Source organism: Sinohyriopsis cumingii, chromosome 11 (assembly GCF_028554795.1).
Source record: "Sinohyriopsis cumingii isolate HCF-2022 chromosome 11, ASM2855479v2, whole genome shotgun sequence".
NCBI lineage: Eukaryota > Metazoa > Mollusca > Bivalvia > Unionida > Unionidae > Sinohyriopsis > Sinohyriopsis cumingii.
In genome coordinates, this window is record NC_142971.1 from 15785500 (window position 1) to 15810875 (window position 25376).

The 25376-nt window shown below is 36.8% G+C and overlaps 1 protein-coding gene across 2 annotated transcripts in view; it reads left to right on the forward strand.

The window, feature by feature from the left end:
* Window positions 1–25376, forward strand: part of LOC149787656 (DNA repair protein XRCC4-like) — a 70520-nt gene that overhangs the window by 39698 nt on the left and 5446 nt on the right. For both annotated transcript variants that reach the window (XM_089973855.1, XM_089973856.1), the window contains exons 6-11: window positions 7449–7505; window positions 11702–11756; window positions 14625–14730; window positions 17066–17096; window positions 17386–17504; window positions 18009–18092. In XM_089973855.1, the coding sequence (XP_089829981.1) occupies window positions 7449–7505; window positions 11702–11756; window positions 14625–14730; window positions 17066–17096; window positions 17386–17504; window positions 18009–18092 (452 nt within the window). The remainder of the gene's footprint in view (window positions 1–7448; window positions 7506–11701; window positions 11757–14624; window positions 14731–17065; window positions 17097–17385; window positions 17505–18008; window positions 18093–25376) is intronic.

Below are 25376 nucleotides of genomic sequence, written 5' to 3' on the forward strand. Positions count from 1 at the left end.
ATGACTGTGAGCAGACTCCTCATTTACATTGAAAACTTATGTTTGGTTTGAAACAGAAAGAAGATGACAATGTTATGGACATCACAAAATGTGCAGACACCACTGACCATTTTTAGTCCTTTGTAACCATGACCAGTAAGGTGGTTCTTCAGCCTAGCAGTGTACAGATTGTTCAAAAAATGAAAGTTTAATCTGGCTACTGGTTTCCAAAAATCTGCAGGTAGCATCCTATGATATGGTCCATAAAACAGAATAAAGTAATTGTCAACAGCAGCCATTGAGTACCAGAATCACATAAATCCCCATCATGATAATCCATTTCATCTTCAAAGAGACCAGTCATCGATGTCCATAGTCAGTTCAAGGGCTCATATTTTTCAGACTGCTCATGTGGCCTAAGTCATTATGGTGTCTGCCTCAGATGCAGGAGGTCATGGGTTTGAACCCTGACCAAGTCATAACATAGACTTATAAAAACAGTATTAGCAGTTTCCTCAATTCATGCTTAGCATTAAGAGGTTAGTGTTTGATCTGGTCAGCTGGTGTCAGGATAATGTAACTGGGTGGGACATGATGCTACATGTCTGGCATGATGCCACAGTGCTAGACATCACTATGAACTGCCACACTGCAGACATCATAGCGATATGACTGAATAATTGTTAAAGCTACATTAAAAATCCAAATCACACACACACTCTCTCATATATTTCCTTATGTTGTGAAAACCCACACATTGTTAATAATGACATAATGATAGTTTTTTCCATCCTGCTTTCACTAACAGGATAGATATTGCTTAATTATTGTTTGTCTGTTGAGTTATAAAAGATGTTTATTGGCATGGATGATGTCATTGTCGTTTTCTCATAATAAGATACTTGCCTTTTCCAGATGAGTTAATTCTGCAGTTAATGTTAGGCTCTGTGTTCTTTCTTGCTTATATTATGTTACTTTTGTTAAGGGGGCCTCGAGTGGCCAAGTGGTCTAAAGCGCTTTCCGTTACGGATCACTGCCATCTCACCTCTGTCTGCATGGGTTCGAGTCTCAGATTCGGCCAATGTGTGTATATGAGAAATCTTGCCAGTAGATTCTCGTGGGTTGGTGGTTCTTTCCAGGGTTTTCCCAGGTTCTTCCTCCACCATTAATACTGGCCGCCATGTATAGCCTATTGTGTGCTGAAAAATGGCGTTAAACCCTAAAGCTACAACTTTTGTTAAGATTATTAAGACTTGTACATTAGGCTCAACATACCATGGTCAGAGATCTTATCGCCCGGTGGTCACCTTCGTACTTAAGTTACATCCTTGAGTTGATCCAGTTATTATTTATGTCATGGGTGACACATAGGTTTTGGTTTTTGGATGTAAATACATTTCTTGTGTAAGTTTTAATGCAGCTGCCATTACAGTTTATTGACAGGATGAGTTAGTGTTCCTTAATGGTAAATGTTGCAATGCATATAACCTTGCAATGCATACATCTTAATGCCAATGCACTACACATGAACTATAAATTCAAAATTTTTTTAAGATCAATGTATATATACTGCTGTATAAAGTTTTGCATATGATTGCCTGTCCTATGAATAAAGAACAAAGTATATACTGTAATTGTGTGTAGTTTTCCTCCTTTAACCCAATTAAGTTTAAACTTTAAAAACATTTGTTTCCACTGAAAGACTTCTTACGATATCCAATTCATCGTAAATGAAAATGGTACTGAACAATCAGGCTGTGTTCAAAGAGGTCACATAGAGGTCACAATTAAATAGCCATACTTCCTGATTCAGTCAAAGAATGTGCATCAGATCTTTGCAGTGAACATGAAATGTCAAACAAATTAAGATTCCTAATTGTAATGTATAGCATTCAGGTCTACGTTTAAGCTTGAACTTCTGGAAATAGATGCATTCTTTTCAAGTTTGGACTGTTAAAGGACTGTTAGAAGGCCATCTTCTAATCACAATCTCTTTATTTCCAACCTGTCACTCCATGACCTATAGAAGAGGGTGAAAAACTGGCTGCCAGAGAGGCAAACCTCGTGCCAGCCTAGTGACTTGAGGTGTAAAACGGGGCATGGGTGGGTGGGAGATCGTCTGGTTTCAACCCATCTTCAGTCAACATTCTACCAGATAAGCTATACTATGTAAATTGTTCCCTTTGTCTGATAGAAATATTGCCCTGATGATCCTCAATAGGATATACGTACTCAGTAGGATATACATACTCAATAGAATATACATACTCAATAGGATATACATGCTCAATAGAATATACATACTCGATAGGATATACATACTCAATAGGATATACATACTCAGTAGAACATACATACTCAATAGGATAGGCATACTCAGTAGAATATACATACTCAATAAGATATACATACTCAATAGGATATACATACTCAATAGGATATGCATGCTCAATAGGATATACATACTCAGTAGAACATACATACTCAATAGGATATACATACTCAATAGAATATACATACTCAATAGGATATACATACTCAATAGGATATACATACTCAGTAGAACATACATACTCAATAGGATATACATACTCAATAGGATATAAATACTCTTCATGACAAGAGTGATACGCAACCCCACCAGGATCTTACTCAGGTCTTTTCAAGATCACAGTCTTCTCAACAAACACCTTTTTGCATCCAGGTTCAAGCATGTATGTCCTGAGGTTGGTCCCCAACACTTTATCAGGGGGGAGACTTTACAGGCCAAAAACACAAGTGTAGCATCCCTTGGTAGCAAGACATGTAAACAGTCTTTTGTTTCATGCTTGCTTTGCCTTGGATTGCTTGTCAACATGGATGAGTCCTATCTCAATATTTCCCAGTTCTACATTCATCAAAACATGGTGTCCAAAACCACCTTTGATTTGAGTTTGTCTTCTGCTAGTACAACCCTTGAGATCAACTCAACTGGTGTCTACCACTTGGATAGTCATATCTTAGCTTGGATATCTCTTTGCCTCTTGTGTATTCTCAGTGCAATGCAACCTTTTCACCCTATGCCATAGGATCTTGATGCACCAACAGTTCACCATCCTTTTGTCTGTGGCAGCCAAAACTTCTCCTACCAGAACAGTGATTGAACTAAATGAGGTAGCATCTCAGTGAACAGAAGGAACTCACTTGGTTCATATTGGGTATCAATTGGCAGACATCACAATCTGCATGGATGGCAGCATGACTGGCCATGATGCTCACTTTCTGCCTCCTTTCAGTTGAATCGGTTTTGACCCCTTCAGAATTGCTCCATGCATATATCATCTGCCATATTCTGAGCAGACTCACCGTCCCAGTGGAATCAGTGGATCAACACTGCATGTGCCTTTACTCAACGGTCTTTAGGTGAATCTGTACCCACTGGAGTCATCTGGATAGCCATTGGCCTTTTTCCAAATTGGAACAATATCTCTAAAGACAACTTTTCCTTTACCCATCTGTTATCAACATCTTGAAGACATTGAGGAAAATTGAGTGCCTGATCACTCACCTCAAGGGGAAACATCATGAGTTATTTGCCTTCTCAGTCTGGGAGCTGAGATTCCTTGGGCAGTTGTGCCTTCTCTATGACTGCTGAATGAACAATGAATGCAGGTTTCTATCCCAGATGCAGACACTGGTATATCTGTATTGTATTAAACAGGATGAACTATTACCATTACTTGAGAAAGCAGTCCTCCATTTTGAAAGTCTGTGAGGAGAAATACTATAGTTGTACATTGCCTTCTTGGGCCTCGAGTGGCTGAATGGTCTAAAGCGCTCACCATTACAGATCACTGCCATCTCACCTCTGTCTGCGTGGGTTCGAGTTTTTGGTTCAGCCAATGTGGGTATGTGAGAAAGCTTGCCAGTAGCTTCTCATGGATTGGTGGTTCTTTCCGGGGTTTTCCAGGGTTCTTCCTCCACCATTTATACTTGCCACCATGTATAGCCTATCTTGTGCTGAAAAATGATGTTAAACCCTACAACAACAACAACACCCAGACTTCCAGAGCTTTCTTGGCTTAGCTTTGTTCAACATTTGCTTCCAGGTCACCTTTAATACATAACGTAGAATTGGTAAAAATACATGCCTTGTCAGTCAGCCTGAACAATCTGCAATTCTGCCACAATGGTTCAACTCCTGTCATGGATTTTCATCACCAAGAATAGGCTCGTTGTCATGAGGAATAAGTCCTTTCTCTTAATAGTGTTGTCTTCTTTGGATCCATAATGCAAGGGGCATCTGCAGGACCCCATCTAGGCTCCAAAGTAGTACCTAAAGTGAACTGAGATGATGAAAATATAGAGATCTCACATGTTCTTAGCAATCATAGAAAGAAAAGATGACATTTCTGCTTCTAGGTCAGTTATCCTGGAGATGATTTGTTATGTCTGCTAGGAACTAACTCATATCCAGTTGAATTTCTTTGGGTACACATATTGGCTCATGACGTTAGGGCATTTGCCACAAGCATAGCAATCAAGCGTAACTGCTGTCTAACTGACATTATTCAAGTTATGGGATGGATGTCAGAGATAACATTTTCAATCTATCCCCTCAGATGCCTTTCAGCCGAAAGAGGACAGTTTGAAGCAATGGGACCTATACCAGCTGCCTTCTAAATTCATTCAGCAGTTTCATAATAATGTTGGTTATTTTGTTTACCAGGTTTTTCAGGAGTTATTTTGTTTCATACAGTTGCATACACCATGTACTACCCGTAACTCTAGCTCATCTCAGATCTTAACACATTATGATTTGGTAACACATTTAAAGAAGAAGCCATATTTTCAGAGCAAAAATGTATCTTCAATAATATTCCATCACAATACAGGCACACCATTGCATGCCTTTCACACTGCTACATCCCTGGAAGAGTAAGCACTCCTACTCAATTAGTAACTGATGATTCATCAGGATTTGGCACTGACCCTCAAGGGAAATCACTCTAGTCTGACTTCCACTTTGGCAAGGAGATGACTCTTTAGTATTGAGAGGTTGTAGATGTACTCCCAGTATGCTAAGAATGGTTAAATATTATCAAACAAACATATGTGTAAAAATGGTATGCCTGAAAATGTTTAATTTGCTTCTAATTTTTCAGCTCACCTCAATAAAGTCACAAATCTACTACAGCTGGCATCAGTGTCAGTGTCTGCACATGTAAAAGCATATACATATATATATATATATATATAGCCCCACTGTATCACAATCATTCTTTCTTCCTTGATCCCAGGCAACAGTTTGAAGTGAATTTATAGCAAGTACCTCCCAGGGAGGGGGGTGAGTGACTGACTTTGTACACATGTACTTTCATGTTCATATTTAAAGTTTTCTTCGTGGCTCAGGTTTTTGTCATACTCGTTAAATATTGTTATGCTGAAATTACTAAACTTGTTGATGGAATGCATAGTGAAAAGTACTAAACCCTCATCACAAAAGTAGGTGACAGTGACCCAAATTTCATGCTTGACTGACTTGGGTAAAATTTGTATTTTAACTATGCATGCTTGTATGATCAAACTTGATGATTGTATATATCACTGTTATTATGACACATGTACCTACAAAGGTCACTGTCAACTACATTTTTACTGGATTTTAATAGATAAGGTTAAGTTTGTGTTTACTTCAAGACCAAATAGATCTTTGCTTGCTGTGTACATATTATTCCATACAGAATCACGAAACTTGGAGTGGGAATGCATCTTGATGAGCACAACTCCCTCATTTCAGTAGTAGGTCATTATGACCTATATTTTGTGCTTCACTGGATTAACTTCTGTGCTTGCCAAGTACATACTGTTGTAACTAAATTCACAAAACTTGATTATACCCTTAGTGCAAGAAGATGTCTCTGTGACATGTATGCCATGCATCAGTTCATTTGTTGGGTGCTGCGTATGTTTTGAATCATGAAATTTGATTATTGTGTGTATTTCTTTGTGATACAATCTCAAACCAAGCTAAGGTCACTATGACCTACATTTTATACATTACTTACAAAGGTGAAGTATTTGTTTTAGGTCATGACCACAGATTCTCCCATCCTAGCCTACTAAGAAGGCCTTTTCATACCACTGCATTTGAAAGTAGGAATAAATATGTTTATCAGTGATACAATCTTACAGCCAAATAATGCCACTGTGACCTAAGTATTAATGTCTGCACATTGAATAGTTGGACTCCATGGGTTAGTTGTGTACTTTACATGGGAATGAGCATGGAGACTGCATGCTGCATACATTTCATGTGAGGCCTCAACTGCTGTGGTTACATATGGTACCATATGTACATGTTTATGAGTCCAACTGCAAACCCACTATTAGTACTGGCCACCATGTATAGCCTATCGTGTGCTGAAAAATGGCGTTAAACCCTACAACAACAACAACCAACTGCAAACTGCACAGACCTGGATCTGCTGTCACATAATGTTCCAGCAGATCTGTGTCTGTGCAATTTGTTAGTTGTAATCAGTAGAACAAAAAACATAGACCCGGATATACAGGTACATTTTGCTATGGCAGATCACGATCTTTGTTGTTTGCAGTTTGACTCGACTTATAAGAGAGTATATACACTAAATACTATTACATTAGCATTGTAGTACTTGCTGTTACTTCAGGGTTGATCAAAGCCTGTGACTTTCACACAGTGGAATTTGGGGCTGTTACACCAGGGTTACTCAAAGCAAGTAGAATCTGGGGATGGACAGTGATATAAGGTTCTGAAGCAGATTGTATGAGCAATGATTTTTAAAATAAAGAAAAAAAATTAACCTCTGGTTTTATCATCATAGTACTTATAATTTGGTCTCAAAGGAAGGTATTTTCTTTTTTATTGTTTTATGTGTTTTATGCCTATTGCAGTATGTTTGAATAATTGTATGCATATGTTTTGATGGCACATCAGCACAACACTGGCTATATAGTGCCAGTTAAAAGTTGTGTTGTAAAACTGTCAAGATAAAAGGAGCAAAAATCTTTGACTACAAAAGGGACAATATCTTTTTGTTAAGATCATTTTAATCAGAATTTATTTTCTGCAATGTTTAAAATAGCTACTGGAGACTACTTGAAGGTAAGTAGAGGTGTGCTATATAATTATTAATAGCATTTTGTTTATAAATATTGCAGAAAGTAGACCAGATAGTCACGCTGTCTGATCTCTATCCTTTGTCAATTTTGAAGGAACAACTAAATTTGGTTTTGATTTCCATGCATCTAGTTTGCATAATTGAGATACCATCAGCTTTTTTAGCACAATGTTTTCTAAGGAGATATTGAATTTCACATTAGATTTATGAAGTACAAGATCGAAGGTAAAGTTTACAAGAGAATCTTATACAACAAAGATTAAAGTTGAGGGTCATATTAATATGTTTCATGTGTCACACAGTCACAGAACTTTTTATCTCTTGTAGAGACTGGAGAAGTGTGTGGTTGCAAAAGAAGAACTAGAAAATGATCTGTATGCAAAGGTTAGTCTGTCACCTTGTTGGTTATTCTCTGTCAGCATGTCAGTCATTCTGTCTGTCATCAGCATGTCAATCATTCTTTCCCATATTTTCAACTCCCAGTCAGATATATGATATTTTTATGTCAGTCTGTTTGTCTCACATGGTTAGACCCAAACATGTCAAGCATTTTCCTCTTTTGGCAGCTTTTGTTTGGCGGTGTAAAACAGGTTGCTGTTGATCTAATGAGAGTTAGTCTGCCCTGTCGACTGTTCAGGGAATTTTTTGCATCATCAGACAGAATTACATAATGTTGACAAAAGTTTTTTTAATGTATATGTAGATGTTTTGTTGTGATTTACACGCCACATAAACACTTTTCCATTTTTTTAATACATTTGTGAAATTCTTGGATTTTTCGGAGTGAAAACCTTGTTAGCACATCATACGGAATCACTCGACAGAGGCATACAAAATTACATCTGTTATTATCCCTATTTGCTTGATCTCATTAGACTTTCATACCACTAAAAGGAGTTTTCCCAGGCTTGTAATATTTTACAGTTTTGGAGATTTTTATGAAACCTTACTAATACAGTTGCACAAAATGCACTCAACTTAGGCAGATGAAATGGCAGGCATGCTTGTATTTTTGTGTCGATTAGAAGAAATGGCAGGCATGCTTGTATTTATGTGTTGATTAGAAGAAATGGCAGGCATGCTTGTATTTATGTGTTGATTAGATGAAATGGCAGGCATGCTTGTATTTATGTGTTGATTAGATGAAATGGCAGGCATGCTTGTATTTATGTGTTGATTAGATGAAATGGCAGGCATGCTTGTATTTATGTGTTGATTAGATGAAAGGGCAGGCATGCTTGTATTTATGTGTTGATTAGATGAAATGGCAGGCATGCTTGTATTTATGTGTTGATTAGATGAAATGGCAGACATGCTTGTATTTATGTGTTGATTAGATGAAATGGCAGGCATGCTTGTATTTATGTGTTGATTAGATGAAATGGCAGGCATGCTTGTATTTATGTGTTCATTAGATGAAATGGCAGGCATGCTTGTATTTATGTGTTGATTAGATGAAATGGCAGACATGCTTGTATTTATGTGTTGATTAGATGAAATGGCAGACATGCTTGTATTTATGTGTTGATTAGATGAAATGGCAGACATGCTTGTATTTATGTGTTGATTAGATGAAATGGCAGGCATGCTTGTATTTATGTGTTGATTAGATGAAATGGCAGGCATGCTTGTATTTATGTGTTGATGAGATGAAATGGCAGGCATGCTTGTATTTATGTGTTGATTAGATGAAATGGCAGACATGCTTGTATTTTTGTGTTGATTAGATGAAATGGCAGGCATGCTTGTATCTATGTGTTGATGAGATGAAATGGCAGGCATGCTTGTATTTATGTGTTGATGAGATGAAATGGCAGGCATGCTTGTATTTATGTGTTGATGAGATGAAATGGCAGGCATGCTTGTATTTATGTGTTGATGAGATGAAATGGCAGGCATGCTTGTATTTATGTGTTGATGAGATGAAATGGCAGGCATGCTTGTATTTATGTGTTGATGAGATGAAATGGCAGGCATGCTTGTATTTATGTGTTGATGAGATGAAATGGCAGGCATGCTTGTATTTATGTGTTGATGAGATGAAATGGCAGGCATGCTTGTATTTATGTGTTGATGAGATGAAATGGCAGGCATGCTTGTATTTATGTGTTGATGAGATGAAATGGCAGGCATGCTTGTATTTATGTGTTGATGAGATGAAATGGCAGGCATGCTTGTATTTATGTGTTGATGAGATGAAATGGCAGGCATGCTTGTATTTATGTGTTGATGAGATGAAATGGCAGGCATGCTTGTATTTATGTGTTGATGAGATGAAATGGCAGGCATGCTTGTATTTATGTGTTGATGAGATGAAATGGCAGGCATGCTTGTATTTATGTGTTGATGAGATGAAATGGCAGGCATGCTTGTATTTATGTGTTGATGAGATGAAATGGCAGGCATGCTTGTATTTATGTGTTGATGAGATGAAATGGCAGGCATGCTTGTATTTATGTGTTGATGAGATGAAACGGCAGGCATGCTTGTATTTATGTGCTGATGAGATGAAACGGCAGGCATGCTTGTATTTATGTGTTGATGAGATGAAACGGCAGGCATGCTTGTATTTATGTGTTGATGAGATGAAACGGCAGGCATGCTTGTATTTATGTGTTGATGAGATGAAATGGCATGCCTGCTTGTATTTATGTGTTGATGAGATGAAATGGCAGACGTGCTTGTATTTATGTGTTGATTAGATGAAATGGCAGACATGCTTGTATTTATGTGTTGATTAGATGAAATGGCAGACATGCTTGTATTTATGTGTTGATTGGATGAAATGGCAGGCATGCTTGTATTTATGTGTTGATTGGATGAAATGGCAGGCATGCTTGTATTTATGTGTTGGTTACCATTTATACTCACCTGTAAGTCAAGTCCAGGTACAAACAACACACCCTGATCTGTCATTGCATAATGAACAAGCAGATCAGGGTTTGTGTTGTTTGTTCTACTGATTACTCATACAAACTGCACAGACTTAGATCTGTCATTGCTTAATGCTTCAGCAGATCAGGGTCTGTGTTGTTTGTTCTACTAATTACTCTTTCAAACTGCACAGACTTAGATCTGCAATTGCATAATGCTTCAGCAGATCAGGGTCTGTGTTGTTTGTTCTACTATTTACTCTTAAAAACTGCACAGACTCAGTTCTGCTGGCACATTATGCAATGGCAGATCTGAGTCTGTGCAGTTTGCAGTTGGATGCGACTTCTTGGCAGATACATATGGTACCTGATTACATTTCATGACACTGAAGCAATTTTTCCAATTTTATTAAACTTTTAAACTCACTTGAGTTTTGGCTGCATTGTTTACAAACACAAATCTAGCTGACATTGAGCTGTGTACAATTATCAAACTCAGTAACTTCATTTATGCTAAATGCTGATATTCACACCAATGAAATAGTTGGTCACAGTGACCTCCACTGTCATTTACTTTGCACTCAGTGACTAAGCTTTTGAATTATGCATTGGCAGATCAGGCAAGATCTGTTAATCTGTTGAATTCATATTGAGTGAGGCAGGTTTGGGGCAATATCTGATAAAAGCCTGAAATTGAGGGACTTTTCTTTGAATTTAGTGTCAATTGTCCTGGGCTGTTTGTAAAAAAATCAGTTGCTTAATTGAAGTAAAATGCATACCATAATTATTCAAATTTAGGTGACCTTTTTAACCCCTTTCAGTTTTTTGGACATTTGTAATAGATGCGTTTTAAGTGGTTTCAGATTTTAGATGCCAACTTTAGAGGGTTTACCTTTTATTATGACAGAAATTGTGATTTTTGACATGCAGATGAAATATTTAACTCTGTTATAATGCTCGATTTTCTACAAAATGAACATTTTAATGACTGAGTACTGTGTTATTAACTTTCATTTTTAACTGCAACTTGTCACTAGGTAATCGTCTTTCCAGTAACATCCGTTTTAATAGCAGCAATTACTTATCCTGCCGCTCAGTATGGCATCTGAAAAGATGACATGATATCTACTTTCTGCATATAACCATGTGACATATAAAGCAGTGTGCAGAATTAGAGAGTGGAGTGCAAAAGGTCATTCTGACTTTTTCTCCACTCTGTGGGAAGATGTATTCACATCAAACGAATGGTGAGTTTTCGGTACAAAAATTGGTTAGCTACACAATAGCGGCAGGTTAGTATTACCTGATTGAAATGAGTTTTATCCCCCTCCAAACTTCTTTGTATATTGTAGCTTTGATGTAAATTTAGTGTATGCCATGCAACAAACCAGTGGTCAACGAAAATGAATGGAATTGAGGACTGTGTATCTTAAACTGATATTTTTCTCATTATCCATGCAGGCTTCATGTTTGTTATGTTTTACTTGTTTGAAGACACAAGCACGGAGCAAATCTGTGATCGTCGCTTTGGACTCCATTGAATGAAACAAAGATGGTAGCTACCCCAATCAAGCATGTTTACAATCAGAGAGAGAAGAGATTTGGAGTGTGCATTTCTTAAATAGATTTGAAGCAATTGTTTGCTTGTAGCTGCTGTAGAAGGGGGAGAGGTTACATTTCAATTAATTATAATTATTACTTTTGCAGTTTACAGCCATACTAAATAGTAAGAAGGAGAGAATAAGAGAACTGAAGGGGCAAGGTATGTGTTTTATTATATACCTTTAAATGACACATAGCTCCAACTAATCAAGTTCTTACAGTCTGATATTGACATACATTTCACATACTAGCATTTCCAAGACCATATCACCACAGTATCAACACATACTAGCATTTCCAAGACCATATCACCACAGTATCAACACATAACTAGCATTTCCAAGTCCATATCACCACAGTATCAACAACTAGAACTACAACATCATATGCATACCCCCCTCCCCACCCAGTTATTGAGAAGTTAACATTTGTTATTGAATTGAACAGTTGTATTACTCTAGTAATTGTGGATAGTTTACAAGGGTTGTACAGAACAAAAGAATACTGTACTGTGTACCAGCCGATCTTTGAGTTTAACATCATCCTAATCCAATTTGAATAGTCAGTTGGTGAAGTGCTTCATTGTGCAAAACTGATGAATTGCAGCAGCAGCATTAACTACAAGTAGGAACATAATTGTCCGAAACATAGGATTCAAGTTAATAATACCAAGTAAATCCAACATAAGCGTTTCATACATACTATGTATCTAGAAACAGAAATGCATATCCACACAGGTTTTCTGGTTGGCTCTTCATGTGCTTCACAAAACTATTAGAAACATAATCAGTATCATATCAAATCGTACAGCCAATCACACTCGACACTTATGTGATTTACTGATTTTATGCACACTCAAGATGATACAGTTCTCCTGATCAATGTACCTTAGTCATACTGCTCTCTCTCATTAAAACATGCTGCGTTAAAATTTTTATGTGGGTGGGTGTCATTTTAAGCACACAATCAACTCCCATATTTTGGTGCATATTGCACTGCCACTGGTCTGTGTAGTTCACATCAAATCATCAGAACAAGAAAAAAACAAGTTTGATCCAGACATGCCAGCGCATTATGCATCAGTATCCATGCCATTTATAGTAACATGGTTTAATTATACTGAAATACCATGTTAAGTTAAAACATGGCTTTCTCCCATGATCTTTAAATATCAATACGACAGTAGACTGACAGTCATATGGAGAAGGGGAGATAAACATATCACTAATTCATGCTGTTTGTTCAATACTTGCTTAGAAGGATATCAGCAGTTGAACATGGGAAGTAACAGAATTCCACACGATAATTGGCAAAGCTGGGAAAGACTTATTGCCAACACATTTATCTTGAACTGATTTCAGTGTCAGTAATACAGACAATGAGAACACACCCAGCATTGTCTTTGTCATATCTGTGTAAATTACTTACGTGTCCATCACAGCAGTGTGATCAAAGGGATAATCAAAAGCCCAAGCAGAGTGGACATTGTTATTTGAGTAATTAGCACAAGTACTTTTATCTCCAGACCCTCACATGACAGCAAGTTTAATTCTGTGTAAATTACTTACGTGTCCATCACAGCAGTGTGGTCAAAGGGATAATCAAAAGCCCAAGCAGAGTGGACATTGTTATTTGAGTAATTAGCACAAGTACTTTTATCTCCAGACCCTCACATGACAGCAAGTTTAATTCAATGACTAACGTGAAAGGTTAAATTATAGTGGATGGTATAGTATTGCATGTGCAACCTTTAACAACGAGTTTGAAAGAGGGTACCTAAGGGACACATACAATGAAATATTTTCTCAGCATTTTTTTGCCATTGTTTTATAACTTTAAATTTACTCTTTGATAAGTGATGCATAGAATGTATGTGTTTTGCAGGTCATATGCTCAATAATGATAATAATAATAATAATAATAATAATAATAATAAAGACTTTATTTTCAGAGGGTGACTCATTTAGTTACAAATGAGGAACTAATCTACCTTGAGACCCGCTATTATATTATAAAAGATACAAGCAAATAATATGTAAACATACACACACACACTAAATTATATAAACAAATGTTCATATAAATGCGTCATTGCTGCAGAAATGAAAATGAAGCACAGAAGGTGGGTGGTATAACAGGTACTTTAATAAATACACCATTTTATTCTTTGATCTGATGTAACTATTATGGAAGGAAGAGATGCTTGGAGCTGATTCAATATCACATGGAATGTTATTCTAAACAAGCACATATGAAAATTAAAATAAGTTATACTTATATATAAAACTGAAATTCTTTTACTTTCTCAACAAAAGGGGATCTCGTGAAGAAGTAGTTATTGTTTTAATTTGCTAAAGTATATTGAGAATTTCTTAATGTCTGTACTTGACCCTGTTAAATGAAACTTTGATTAGAAAAATTTTGACGGAAGATCGGACAGATGGACATTATTCAGAGAGTCTAGAAAAAAAACTGTTATCCCCATCCCCTGGACAACCGGGAAACAAAGTTTGGATTGATTTGTATGCTGGAGAGTCTACTTGTCCACCCATCTCTTCTGATCAAATTTGCTTACTTATTATCTCCAGAAATCCATTAGATATCTTCATAGAAATGAAAGTTTGTTTGCATTTGTATCATGACTGGAGCCATGATTACTGTAAAAACGAGCATTTTAAGAGCTATCCTCATTTTTGTTTCAAATTGTGTCCATCCATCCATCATTCTCACTCTTCGCCATTTAATGTCTCCAGAACTGTTCGAGATAATCTTGTGAAATTGTATACACACTTGTATCATGACGAGAGTTTTTGTCCTGTTTATGATAAGCACATTTAGAGTTATATACCCATTTTTGACAAATTGAACTTATATTTCATATTTTGCCAGGTAGTATTCCATAAGCACTCACTGACAGGTCTTGTGTTTGTTGTGTTTATTATTATTATTATTATTATTAATATTATTATTATTATTATTATTATTATCATTATTATTATTGTAGTTGTTATTATCATTATTTCCACAGCTGATGAACCAGGTCCCAGCGGGTTAACCAGTACACCTGCACAAGAGCAGTCAGACTCGGAGAGATCATACAAAGGGACCCTACAGAAAAGGAAACCACAGAAATGGTCAGGCTACATTTTGATATGGATTTGAAAGTACAAAACAAAGACAAGCTGTACAAATTATAACTTTACTACCTGTCAATTTATGTAACAGTCAGAATTAAGACAGTCCCAAGCATGATAAAAATTAATCACCGCTGTGTAAGAATATTAATTATGATATAAAGCTGTAAGTTCAGAAACTTAAATGAATTATTTTTGTCTTTTAGCTTGGCTGCTATTTCAAGTAAAGGACTGCTCTGGTGGCCTAAGTGGTTAGAGGGTCCGACTCAGATGCCGGAGGTCATGGGTTCAAACCCTGGTCGAGACATATAAAAATGGTACTAGCAGGTGCCTCGCTTGGCACTTCGCAATAAGAGGTTAATGCTAGGACTGGTTGGCCTGGTGTCAGGATAATGTGTTTGGGTGGGAGATGATGCTACATGTCTGCAGCATGATGCCACAGTGCACAGTGCTAGACATCACTATAAACTGCCACACTGCAGACATTGTAGTGATATGACTGAAAAATTGTTTAAGATACGTTAAAATCCGAATCACACTTACACATTTCAAGTAAGGTCAAGAAACAAGGGACACCTAAGAGTAAAAATTCAGGATCCATGATGTGTGTTACTTCCAAATTCATGTTGTAAAAGGTGTGTTATTGCACTAGGGTGCCATGTACTGTCTCTGCATCTAAGAACAAATGAAGTTTTAATGAAGCTGGACCTTGTCCCTCCATCATAAAACTTCACTCAGGATTTAGAGTATAAAATTAAATGTTGTGCCATATTTGAAACTCTTACTTGAAATGTACATATGCAGCTTTCTGATTGGTCAGAATAGTTTCATACAAGATCTGAAGCACAGTAAAGTGTTTAGATGTTTGTGCTAGAACTGCCAAGAATACAAAACTAAATTGTTGGATCGAGAAGTGTTTAAATATATGTCCTCAAACTGTCAAGAATACAAAAATGAGTTATTATATCTGAAAGTGTTTAGATATTAGTGTCAGAACTATATAGGATAATAAGAAAAAATGAGTTCTTCGATCTGATTGCACAGTTCTGCTTTAAGAAGCTCTTGGACATGTAGCTGAGGATGCTAAACTCACATTTTTTGGTTTTAAGTGGTTGTTGTTAACAGTAAGGTCCATGATGTTAACAGTAAGGTCCATGATGTTAACAGTATTGTTCATGATGTTAGAGTTTTGTAGGATTCCAGATTGCTTAGACCTGAAGGTTGCCATTAACATAAAACTCATAAAAGTAAGATAACACTATCAAGAAACTTCAAATCTTTGTTATTTTATTATTTTCATAGTTTGAATGATGCTAGGATTTCATATTTATTTACCTTTTTCAGTTAAATAAACTTGTAAGTGAACCTTTATAATTAGGCTATCAGAATTTTGTATTTGCTTATCCCACACAGCTTTGACATTTTTCTCAAGGGCAATAACTCCAAACTGTTCATACTCTGTATGTAATTAGTAATGATTTGGTGAAATATCTTAGTAGTGCATATCATTTTAATGGTTCTCTGGTATCAGATCTTCCAGCTCTGAGTGATATGGAATTCTGTAATGTTTTGTAATGTCATGTACCACAGTAATAAGATGAAATCGCTTTAGGTAAAATGTTATTTGCCTATGTGTACTCAGCTAATGATTGAGCAGATACAATGCTGGTGTCAGATCTGGTTTTTACAAAAACAATATAATATTCATAAATAATTTATATATTTTCAAACGTTATAAGGCAAAAACACGTTATGAAGAAAATATACCACATATATTTGCTTACAAGTCGGGTCTAACTACAAGCATTATGTGATGACAGATCAGAATCTGTGTCATTTGCAGTTGGACCCAATTTAGACATGAACATGCATAGTACATGGTAAAGTTGTAAAAGCTTTGTTCTTCTGTGCACTCATTATTAACATTTTTCTTGAGTACATAATACTTGAAAAGTTAGACAGTTAGGTAACTTTTCCTACAGTGACATCAATGTTATCAACACATTTGTTCAGGTTTCGGGCTAAATTGTTTATTTGAGTGTGAGAGCATCATGTTTGATTTATCATTAGATTCATAATAAAGAGTTTTTAAAAAAGATTCAGTCAGTTGTCATAAAATTATGGATTCATTTTATAAATTGTGATATATTAAAATTATTTAATCATTTCTTTTAAAATTGAATATTAAAATTATATCATCATTTTGTACTTTTAATTTAATAAGTAGGATGTTTTCAAGGATTATATTTTACATAATTGTACAACCTTATACTGTTCAGGCTTAGAATATGCTGTTACCATGGGAATAAATTGTATTTCTTTACTCTTTTTCCAGTGACTCCGAAGAAAACACAGATGATGAAGGGGTAAGATAATCTGACTGAATATTCATAACCAAAGAAAAATATGGATTTATTTTATATACAATGTGAATATTGTGATTTCTTACAGAATAATGTTCTGGAAAAAGGAAGTAAGGTGATATACTTTTACTTATCGTTCAGTCAGGAAAATGGTTAATTTACCATTGTGTCACATTAATTACATTTTCCAAAATTTAACAGTGCTTATATTTCTTTGAATTAATTAAAATATAATGTGAGATACAACTGGCTTCCAAAACTTTATGATTTTTCTATCTGGTGTCTGTTTTAGTCCACTCAGAGGAAAATGCAGCGCACCAATAATAAAGCAGGGACTTCAAAATCAGAGGGAGATAACTCTTTGATCCTTGGGGAGGAAGAGGAAGAGAAAAAGTCCCAAGTTGTTGCCCGGTACAGAATTTTCTTACCTGCCTGATATATTTTATAGAGGGGACATTTCTTTGATTTTACCACTGTGATATGGGCATCTGTGTTGTATAGACACATTCTACTTCTTGAAGAAACAAATGCCTCATTTTATAATTAACATCAGTCCAAATTTTCTCTCTATTACTAAAAAATATCAGGATTCATTTCACTTGTGTGATCTCCATTTTTTTGGTGTGACATATTTTCTATATCAGGTGATGTTAGCCACTTTAGTGACAACGAAATTTCATAGGTCTCCTGCTTTTGCCAACAAAAATCTACCTTATGTGTCAGTGGTCTCCATTTTTCTTGGTTCTGTGTTCAGGTATGCTGAGTCAGGCCTCGTTGGCCATCTGAATGACAAGGAGCTTACAGAGCTGTTTTTATCAGTCAGTAACTACCGTCTGTGTCAGTAATCATTTCCCTTCAATAGGTTAGCATTTGTTTGATGTTGAATTGTAGGGAATCAGTCCTTTATTTTTGCAGCCCTAAAAGACAAGGAGGACGTCAGAGGAAGCAAACACCTTCTAAGCCAGTTTTGCCCCGTGTAACTTCCAATGAATCAGAGAGGTAATTCTTTCTTTCTTTCACATCCTTGCATAGTAACATGACAACATGGCATTCTAATTCACATCTTCACTAGCCAAGGTTCCGATAACCCTAACTACACCTTGGCATATCGAGCAGATATTTCTGTGCTTCAAGTCTGTGAATTTTATTGGATGCAGCGGCAAGCCACCACATCCAATCAAAATAAGTTGTTCAAATTTGAACACTGTTCCTACGTTATCAAGACAAGGGGAGCACTCAACTTGAGTGGACTGATAAATAAGCAATTTTCCTGTGCCAGTCCATGTTTGCACAAATACCTTTCACTCAGATACACCAGTAATGGCTTCGATCTTGTAGATAGGCATACTTTCGATGTTAAACTTAAAAAGTATCAGTTTTAGGTCATGTACAATGCACCATGCTATTGGTTAGTTGGCATTACATACTAAGGGATGCAACACATGAAATCCAATAGATGTCGCTAGGACAAAGCACCATTATATCTGTTCAATCCGCCAAGGTGTAGATAGGGTTATTGGAACCTTGGATAGTGAAGATGTATAATACACTGCCTTCTCAAGTTCCTTCATTCAGTGTTTATTATGATCTTATTTGACCAGACTCTTATGTGGCTTGGCAAGATCTCGGCCATGCAGAGATCAGGTGCATAATGAACATGTAGATGTGGCCTCATCAGTCTCTGTAACTGATACGAAGTGCTTTGGTCAAACATTTCATAATCTCAAAATGAATATAGACTTACTTTCTGCTTTCATTCAAGAGAAAGTTCTTTTCTAAGCTTTAAATGATATTAAACATCATTTTAACCAATACTGATGCATGCTGCTTCTCTCATTCAGCAAACTGAACTGTCAGTGTCTGAGGAAAATATGATGTCTTATTATCATGGTGATATATTATGATACATTATCAACCAGTCAAATATCTTTTCAAAATTTTGGAAAAGTCTCATTCTGGCATTAAAAGGCCCTAATTTGGCACAGATCTTGGAGCCACACAGGAGATCTGGTTCAACTAGACTTCTTTTTTTTTTCACAATAAAATTTAATTTTATGCAAACCTCATTGGAAAGAACAGATAATTTCAGATGGGTAGAGGATATGGGTGTTAAGGATAGATTGGATATATAAATGAAATGAAGAGAAAGGAACATCAGACCTGTAGGAAATTGTGATGCAGGATTGTTAAATGGCAAGTTAAATGCATGAACAAGTGAAGTTTGACAATGGATAAAAGTGTCGCACTAAACACCGTGTGGAGAACTTTTGGATAGAAGTTTGTACACCTATTTAAAGTATAGTTATAGAAATGGTGAACTGTGTGGTTTTATGTTATTATATACAGTGTGGATGGACTTTTGGATAGAAGTATGTACATCTACACCTATTTAGTGTATAGTTTTAGAATTGGTGAACTGTGTGGCTTTATATTGTTTCTATACAGACACACAGATGGCTAAATATTGGCTTCGCTGACTTTGAATGAAACAAGAGGTCCAAGTGGACCTAATATTGCTTGCCTTACATATATTGGTCAAAAAGGGAAATGTAGTAATAAGGCAGGTGCCTTGGGCAGAAAGACTTGCTGTCATTATAATTTTCTTTGAGTAACTTTAGCTGGACTAGAAGGTGTATTGACATCTTTTGTATGATTGTGAAAGATACATGTGACAGAACAAGTAGATTGCAAATTTTGATCAGTAGATTGGCTTCTAAACCAGTAGAGTTCTTTTTTACAAAAATTTTATGTGTTTTAAGGGAATCAAAAAGAAACCTGGATTTTTGATGATTTATTGTACATATTATGCATTCTCTTCATTCTATAGCAAAATGGGAACTTTTAAAAATGAATCAGATGCTAATGGATAATGTTAAATTGAATGATCCTTCATAAATACTGACTGCTGACCATTCACTGTGATCCTGAACAGACTGGTTCAGATTTCCCATGAATCACTTGTATTTTGCAGTTAATGGAGAATGTACTCTACGATCAGCACTAGAAATGTCAATTACAAAACAAACTCACTCAGTCTGCAAAGACATTTGTTTTACTATGACTGGGTTTTTGCTTTTTGCCATGAATTTTACAAAATATATATGATCAGCCCTTAACTGTTCCTCTAAAAACAGCTTGAGCATCACAGTAACTATTAAACAGTACAAAAAACATTGAAATATTAACTATAGTATTTCTGCCAAAATACAGTTTTGGTTATTCTTTCCTTTTTATGTCACATCCACCAAAGGTCAGCCAATTTTTATTCAGACTCAGAAGCCATCATGAACAAACTTGGTTCCTTTTATTAGTTATAACTTCTCATAAAAAATTCTGCATCAGGCCTTCAGCTCTCCAGATTACAGCAATAAGGTGATCAGTTAATAGATTCTTGTGTGTACATATTAGCCTTTTTAAGCTGATTACTCAACTGCACATCACTGCATCAGTACAATATTTCCAGTCACCCATTAGACTGGTTTGGTTTTCTTTGGTTTCTGTAATGCGTGGAGAGAACATGTAATACTTAATTTCTGTCTGCTTGCTACTGATCTTGAGACCAAAATTGTCACAAGCTGAAGAGAAATGGTCCATACATTGTTGCATGCCATACTCAGATTTGGCATTCAGGGAAGAGTCATCAGGAAATAGACAAACATGAACAGTCACTTCCTGTAACTTCCTCTACACCTTTAGTGTGCTCCAACTTTTTCATTGTGAAGGAAAGTGATTGTATGACCCCAGTTCCAGTACCAAAACCTTCTTTTGCATAGCAACAACTGTCATCCAATCATAACAAGACCTATTATCAGACGCACATCTTTTTTTCATGCAGAGATTCCAGCCATTGACAGAAACATGGCAGGCCTGATAATGTCAGGATATAGCCTTTCCCCACATCTTTGCTAACCATGGTTCCAATATGTTAACCCTATCTACACCTTACTAGATTGATCAGATATTTGAGTGCTTTATCCTAGTAATATCTATTGGATTTCATGAGTTGCCTCTAAGTATTAATGCCAACCGATAGCATGTAACAGCGGTGCATTGTACATCAGCTAAAAATGTTTGAGGCAATTGACTTCAAAAGGATACTTTGTTAGTTTAACATCGAAAGCATGACTGCGTACCTGAGAGAAGCCATTACAGGTGTATTTGAGTGAAAGGATATATTTGTACAAATGCAGACTGGCGTGGAAAATTGAATATGTACGACTCCATTCCAGTCATGTGCTCCCCTTGTCTCGATCATGTTGAACAGTGCTCAGATTTGAACAACTTAATTTTGAATGGATGTGGTGGCTTAGCACTGCATCCAATGAAATTCACTGACCTGAAGAGCAGAAATATCTGATTGATCCACCAAGGTGTAGATAGGGTTAACACACTGGAACCTTGGCTAGTGAAGATGCACATATCAGTATGCTGACAGGTCATACATGGGAATCAATTTCATGGATGGTGCTTGTTCTGAACATGGCAGCACATCATGCACTTACCAATGCCATTACAGCATCTCAGTGAGTCTGCAGCTCATGGAAAGAGATTAATTTCTCAAAGAGCATCTTAAGACCACACTTGGAGGATCACATCCATTTTCGTCAAACATGCTCTCCATTGGTTAAGTGGAGTAAGGTCACAAACAGCCATGTAGACAAATCATGTGCATGCCCATTGTAAGCCTTCATATTCCAGAACAGACAGCAGAGAAATAGTAAGGACTACTATAGGCATGCCCAATCAGAAAACAGTCCTGCAGGCCCTATACTAAGTCAAAATCATGGTTCACGAATGCCGATGAGGACAAACACAAAGAGAGTGGAATTGTTTTCACCCCCTTTTCTCTTCACTTTTGTGAAACAAATGACTCAGTACTCATGCCACCCTTGTCACATATTCCACTGGAGGGGGAAACAATGCCACTTTGTCATGCAATGTGAAAGACTTCGTCCTGATGATCCATAGATCCTGTGAGTTATCTCATAGGGCCTCTAGAGTGCCCCTCCCCATTGTTCAGGGTTACCTTTGCTACAGACATATAAGATCCATTCAAAGCCAGAATTCCATAGCATGAAGAAAGAGAGTGGGATAGGTTGCTTGGAACACAAAATCACCAAGATTTTATTGAAGATTTCTTGGTGCCCAAGACTAAAGATTCACTTTGGCCAGTCATGGATTTGAGCTTTCTCAGACTTTTCTTGGGCACCATGGATCAGAATGAAGATAAAGATACTGGATCTGAAATCAGTTCGGAAGGAGAATTCACAATTGGTATGGATCTACAGGATGCATATTTCCATGTTCCAGCTGACAAGTCCTTCAGGAAATTCCTGAAATTCACTTTCAGGCATACAGTACATCAGTTCAGGGCACTCACTTTTGATATCAACATTAGTCCCAGGGTCTTCACAAGAATTATGGACAGAGTTACAAGAATTATAGACAGAGTCATGAGAATTATGGACAGAGTTACAAGAATTATGGACAGAGTTATGAGAATTATGGACAGAGTTATAAGAATTACAGACAGTTACAAGAAATATGGACAGAGTCGCAAGAATTATTGACAGAGTCATGAGAACATCAGTCACAAGAATTATGGACAGAGTTACATGAATTATGGACAGAGTTATGAGAATTACAGACAGTTACAAGAATTATGGACAGAGTCACGAGCATTATGGACAGAGTCACAAGAATTATGGACAGAGTCACAAGAATTTTTGACAGAGTCATGAGAATTTCAGAGTCATAAGAATTATGGACAGAGTTACAAGAATTATGGACAGAGTTACAAGAATTATGGACAGAGTTATGAGAATCATGGACAGAGTTGTGTCTCACCTGAGAGCCATCTTCTTGTCCATGACATCCAACTACCTGAATGACATAAAATATGAATTCCCACATTTCACTTCTACTCTACCTTGGATTCCTTGTTAACAAGGACAAATCCAGTATTAGCCCATCTCAGCATTTTGCTTACTTGGGCATGGAGGTGAAGATGTGTGTGAACAGTGTCCGTCTTCCTTGGGATCATGCCTTGAAAATCATCTCCACAGTGCCCTCAGTCCTCTCCCATATCAGCCTGGGAATTCCTTCATATGTTAGGTCTTCTCAGTGTTGCAGTGGATGTCATTGTTCGGGGTTGCCTGTTCATGAGACCATTGCAGGTCCCAGTGGTGACTGAAGCTTTGTCCACTACAGACCTACCCTCTTAGATTAATAGCACTTATGTTGACAGTGACTTAAACGTACCTTGGTGTATTTCTTTCACATTTAATTGTACCTAGGTGTATTTCTTTCACATTTAATTATACCTAGGTGTATTTCTTTCACATTTAAGTGTACCTAGGTGCATTTCTTTCACATTTAAGTGTACTTAGGTGTATTTCTTTCACATTTAAGTGTATGAGATTAGAGTAGTAGCCACAAGCATAGATTTCATTTTCAGACATTAATCAAGACATGGTATGGCAGAGACTACATCCTCTGTCATTTGCCTCAGTGATTTTTAATCTGAGGGGCTCAGTTTGACCAGACAGCATTGAGCAGCAGCACAACAGGTTATCTTCCCAGGTCATTTGGCAACTTCAGAATGATATGGCCACTCAACTTCCTTTTGGCCACATCTGTGTGTATAGAATCACTACTCAAGTCCATTTATTTCTCTCTTGAAGCTGCCTCACATACCACTGGGGATCAGAATGGGGCCTTCTCTGGGGTAAGGGGATGTTACTCTCTCCATCTCGTACCTATTCTTCTAAGATATTATAATTGGGTAACTTGTTTGAAAAAGAAGCCAATTTTGAAGTAAAATATGTTCCTTTGTCCAATCATAGTATGAATATGCTCTTGCAACCTACCCCCAGTTTTATCTTACTGACAGAGAATGCATTTCCACTCCAGTAGTAACTGTAAGTATGGACTGGATTCAGAATGCATTTCCACTCCAGTAGTAACAGTAAGTACAAACTGGATTCAGAAACAACCCTTCTATCCAAGGTCTTAGCGGGGTTTTGAGGATAAACTATTGCTTGGAAGAACTGGATTAGTGAGGTAGTGGTCTTATTCAACAAGTTGCTCTGGAAGCCTCATTATTGCTAGAGGAGCCACCCTAAACACAATTCTGGCATATACATGCCTGTCAAGTCGTGCTGTGTCAGATGAAAAATTCAGACTTTGACTGCCAAACAAGCAGACATGATCATGATTTTCAAAACACAAATTCCTAAATATGCATCCATCTAGTGACTTTGGTTAAGTTGTTCATTTAGGTGAATCTCTATGTCATTACTGGTGACCGAGTCCTTCAACTTGGTATCAGTATTTATCAGTACATAATCTGACCAAAAGTAGGTCACTGTCTTGGATTTGAAGCTTCAGTAACTTTGGCTAAGTTTTTAGGTCACTATCTCTGGCATGATTGCCCAGAGGTTCGAAACTTCATGTGTGGATGTGTCTTGACTGGTGCAATTACCAAAATTTGTTCATTTTGACATAGATATGTGCTTCATTAACTTCAGGTTTTATCTTTATGCCAGATTCTCAGCCATCGTTTGCAAGTCACACAACTTGGCATGTAGATGTGTCTTGTTGCAGACAGCACTATCTTACTACAAGTAGGTCACTCTGACATGTATTTCATGCTTTTGTGACTTGGATAAGTTTTGCACTGAAGTCATTTTCTCAAGCATTAATAGTCACATGCATGCTACATTGTGTCACTACATCTTGATGAATACAGCACCATCTTACCAAAATTAGGTCACTGATCTATATTTCACAAATTAGTTTTCCATTTGTCTCATGCACATTTGACTACAGGATTACATGGTTGCTTAAAGGGGGGTGCATTTGTGTTATTTGAACTCATTTCTAATTGCAAAGCTGAAAATAGCAAATGTGGACATGATGATAGATAACAGTTAACAGACTTGCTATGAACATATGGCCATGGCATAAACTCACATGACCATTGGTCAGTGTAGTTAGAATCTTGACCAACTGTTGACTTGTGCACATGACCTTACAACAGTGTAGTTAGAATCTTGACCAACTGTTGACTTGTGCACATGACCTTATGACAGTATAGTTAGAATCTTGACCAACTGTTGACTTGTGCACATGACCTTAGGACAGTGTAGTTAGAATCTTGACCCACTGTTGACTTGTGCACATGACCTTAGAAAAGTTAGTTAGAATCTTGACCCACTGTTGACTTGTCCACATGACCTTAGGACAGTGTAGTTAGAATCTTGACCCACTGTTGACTTGTGC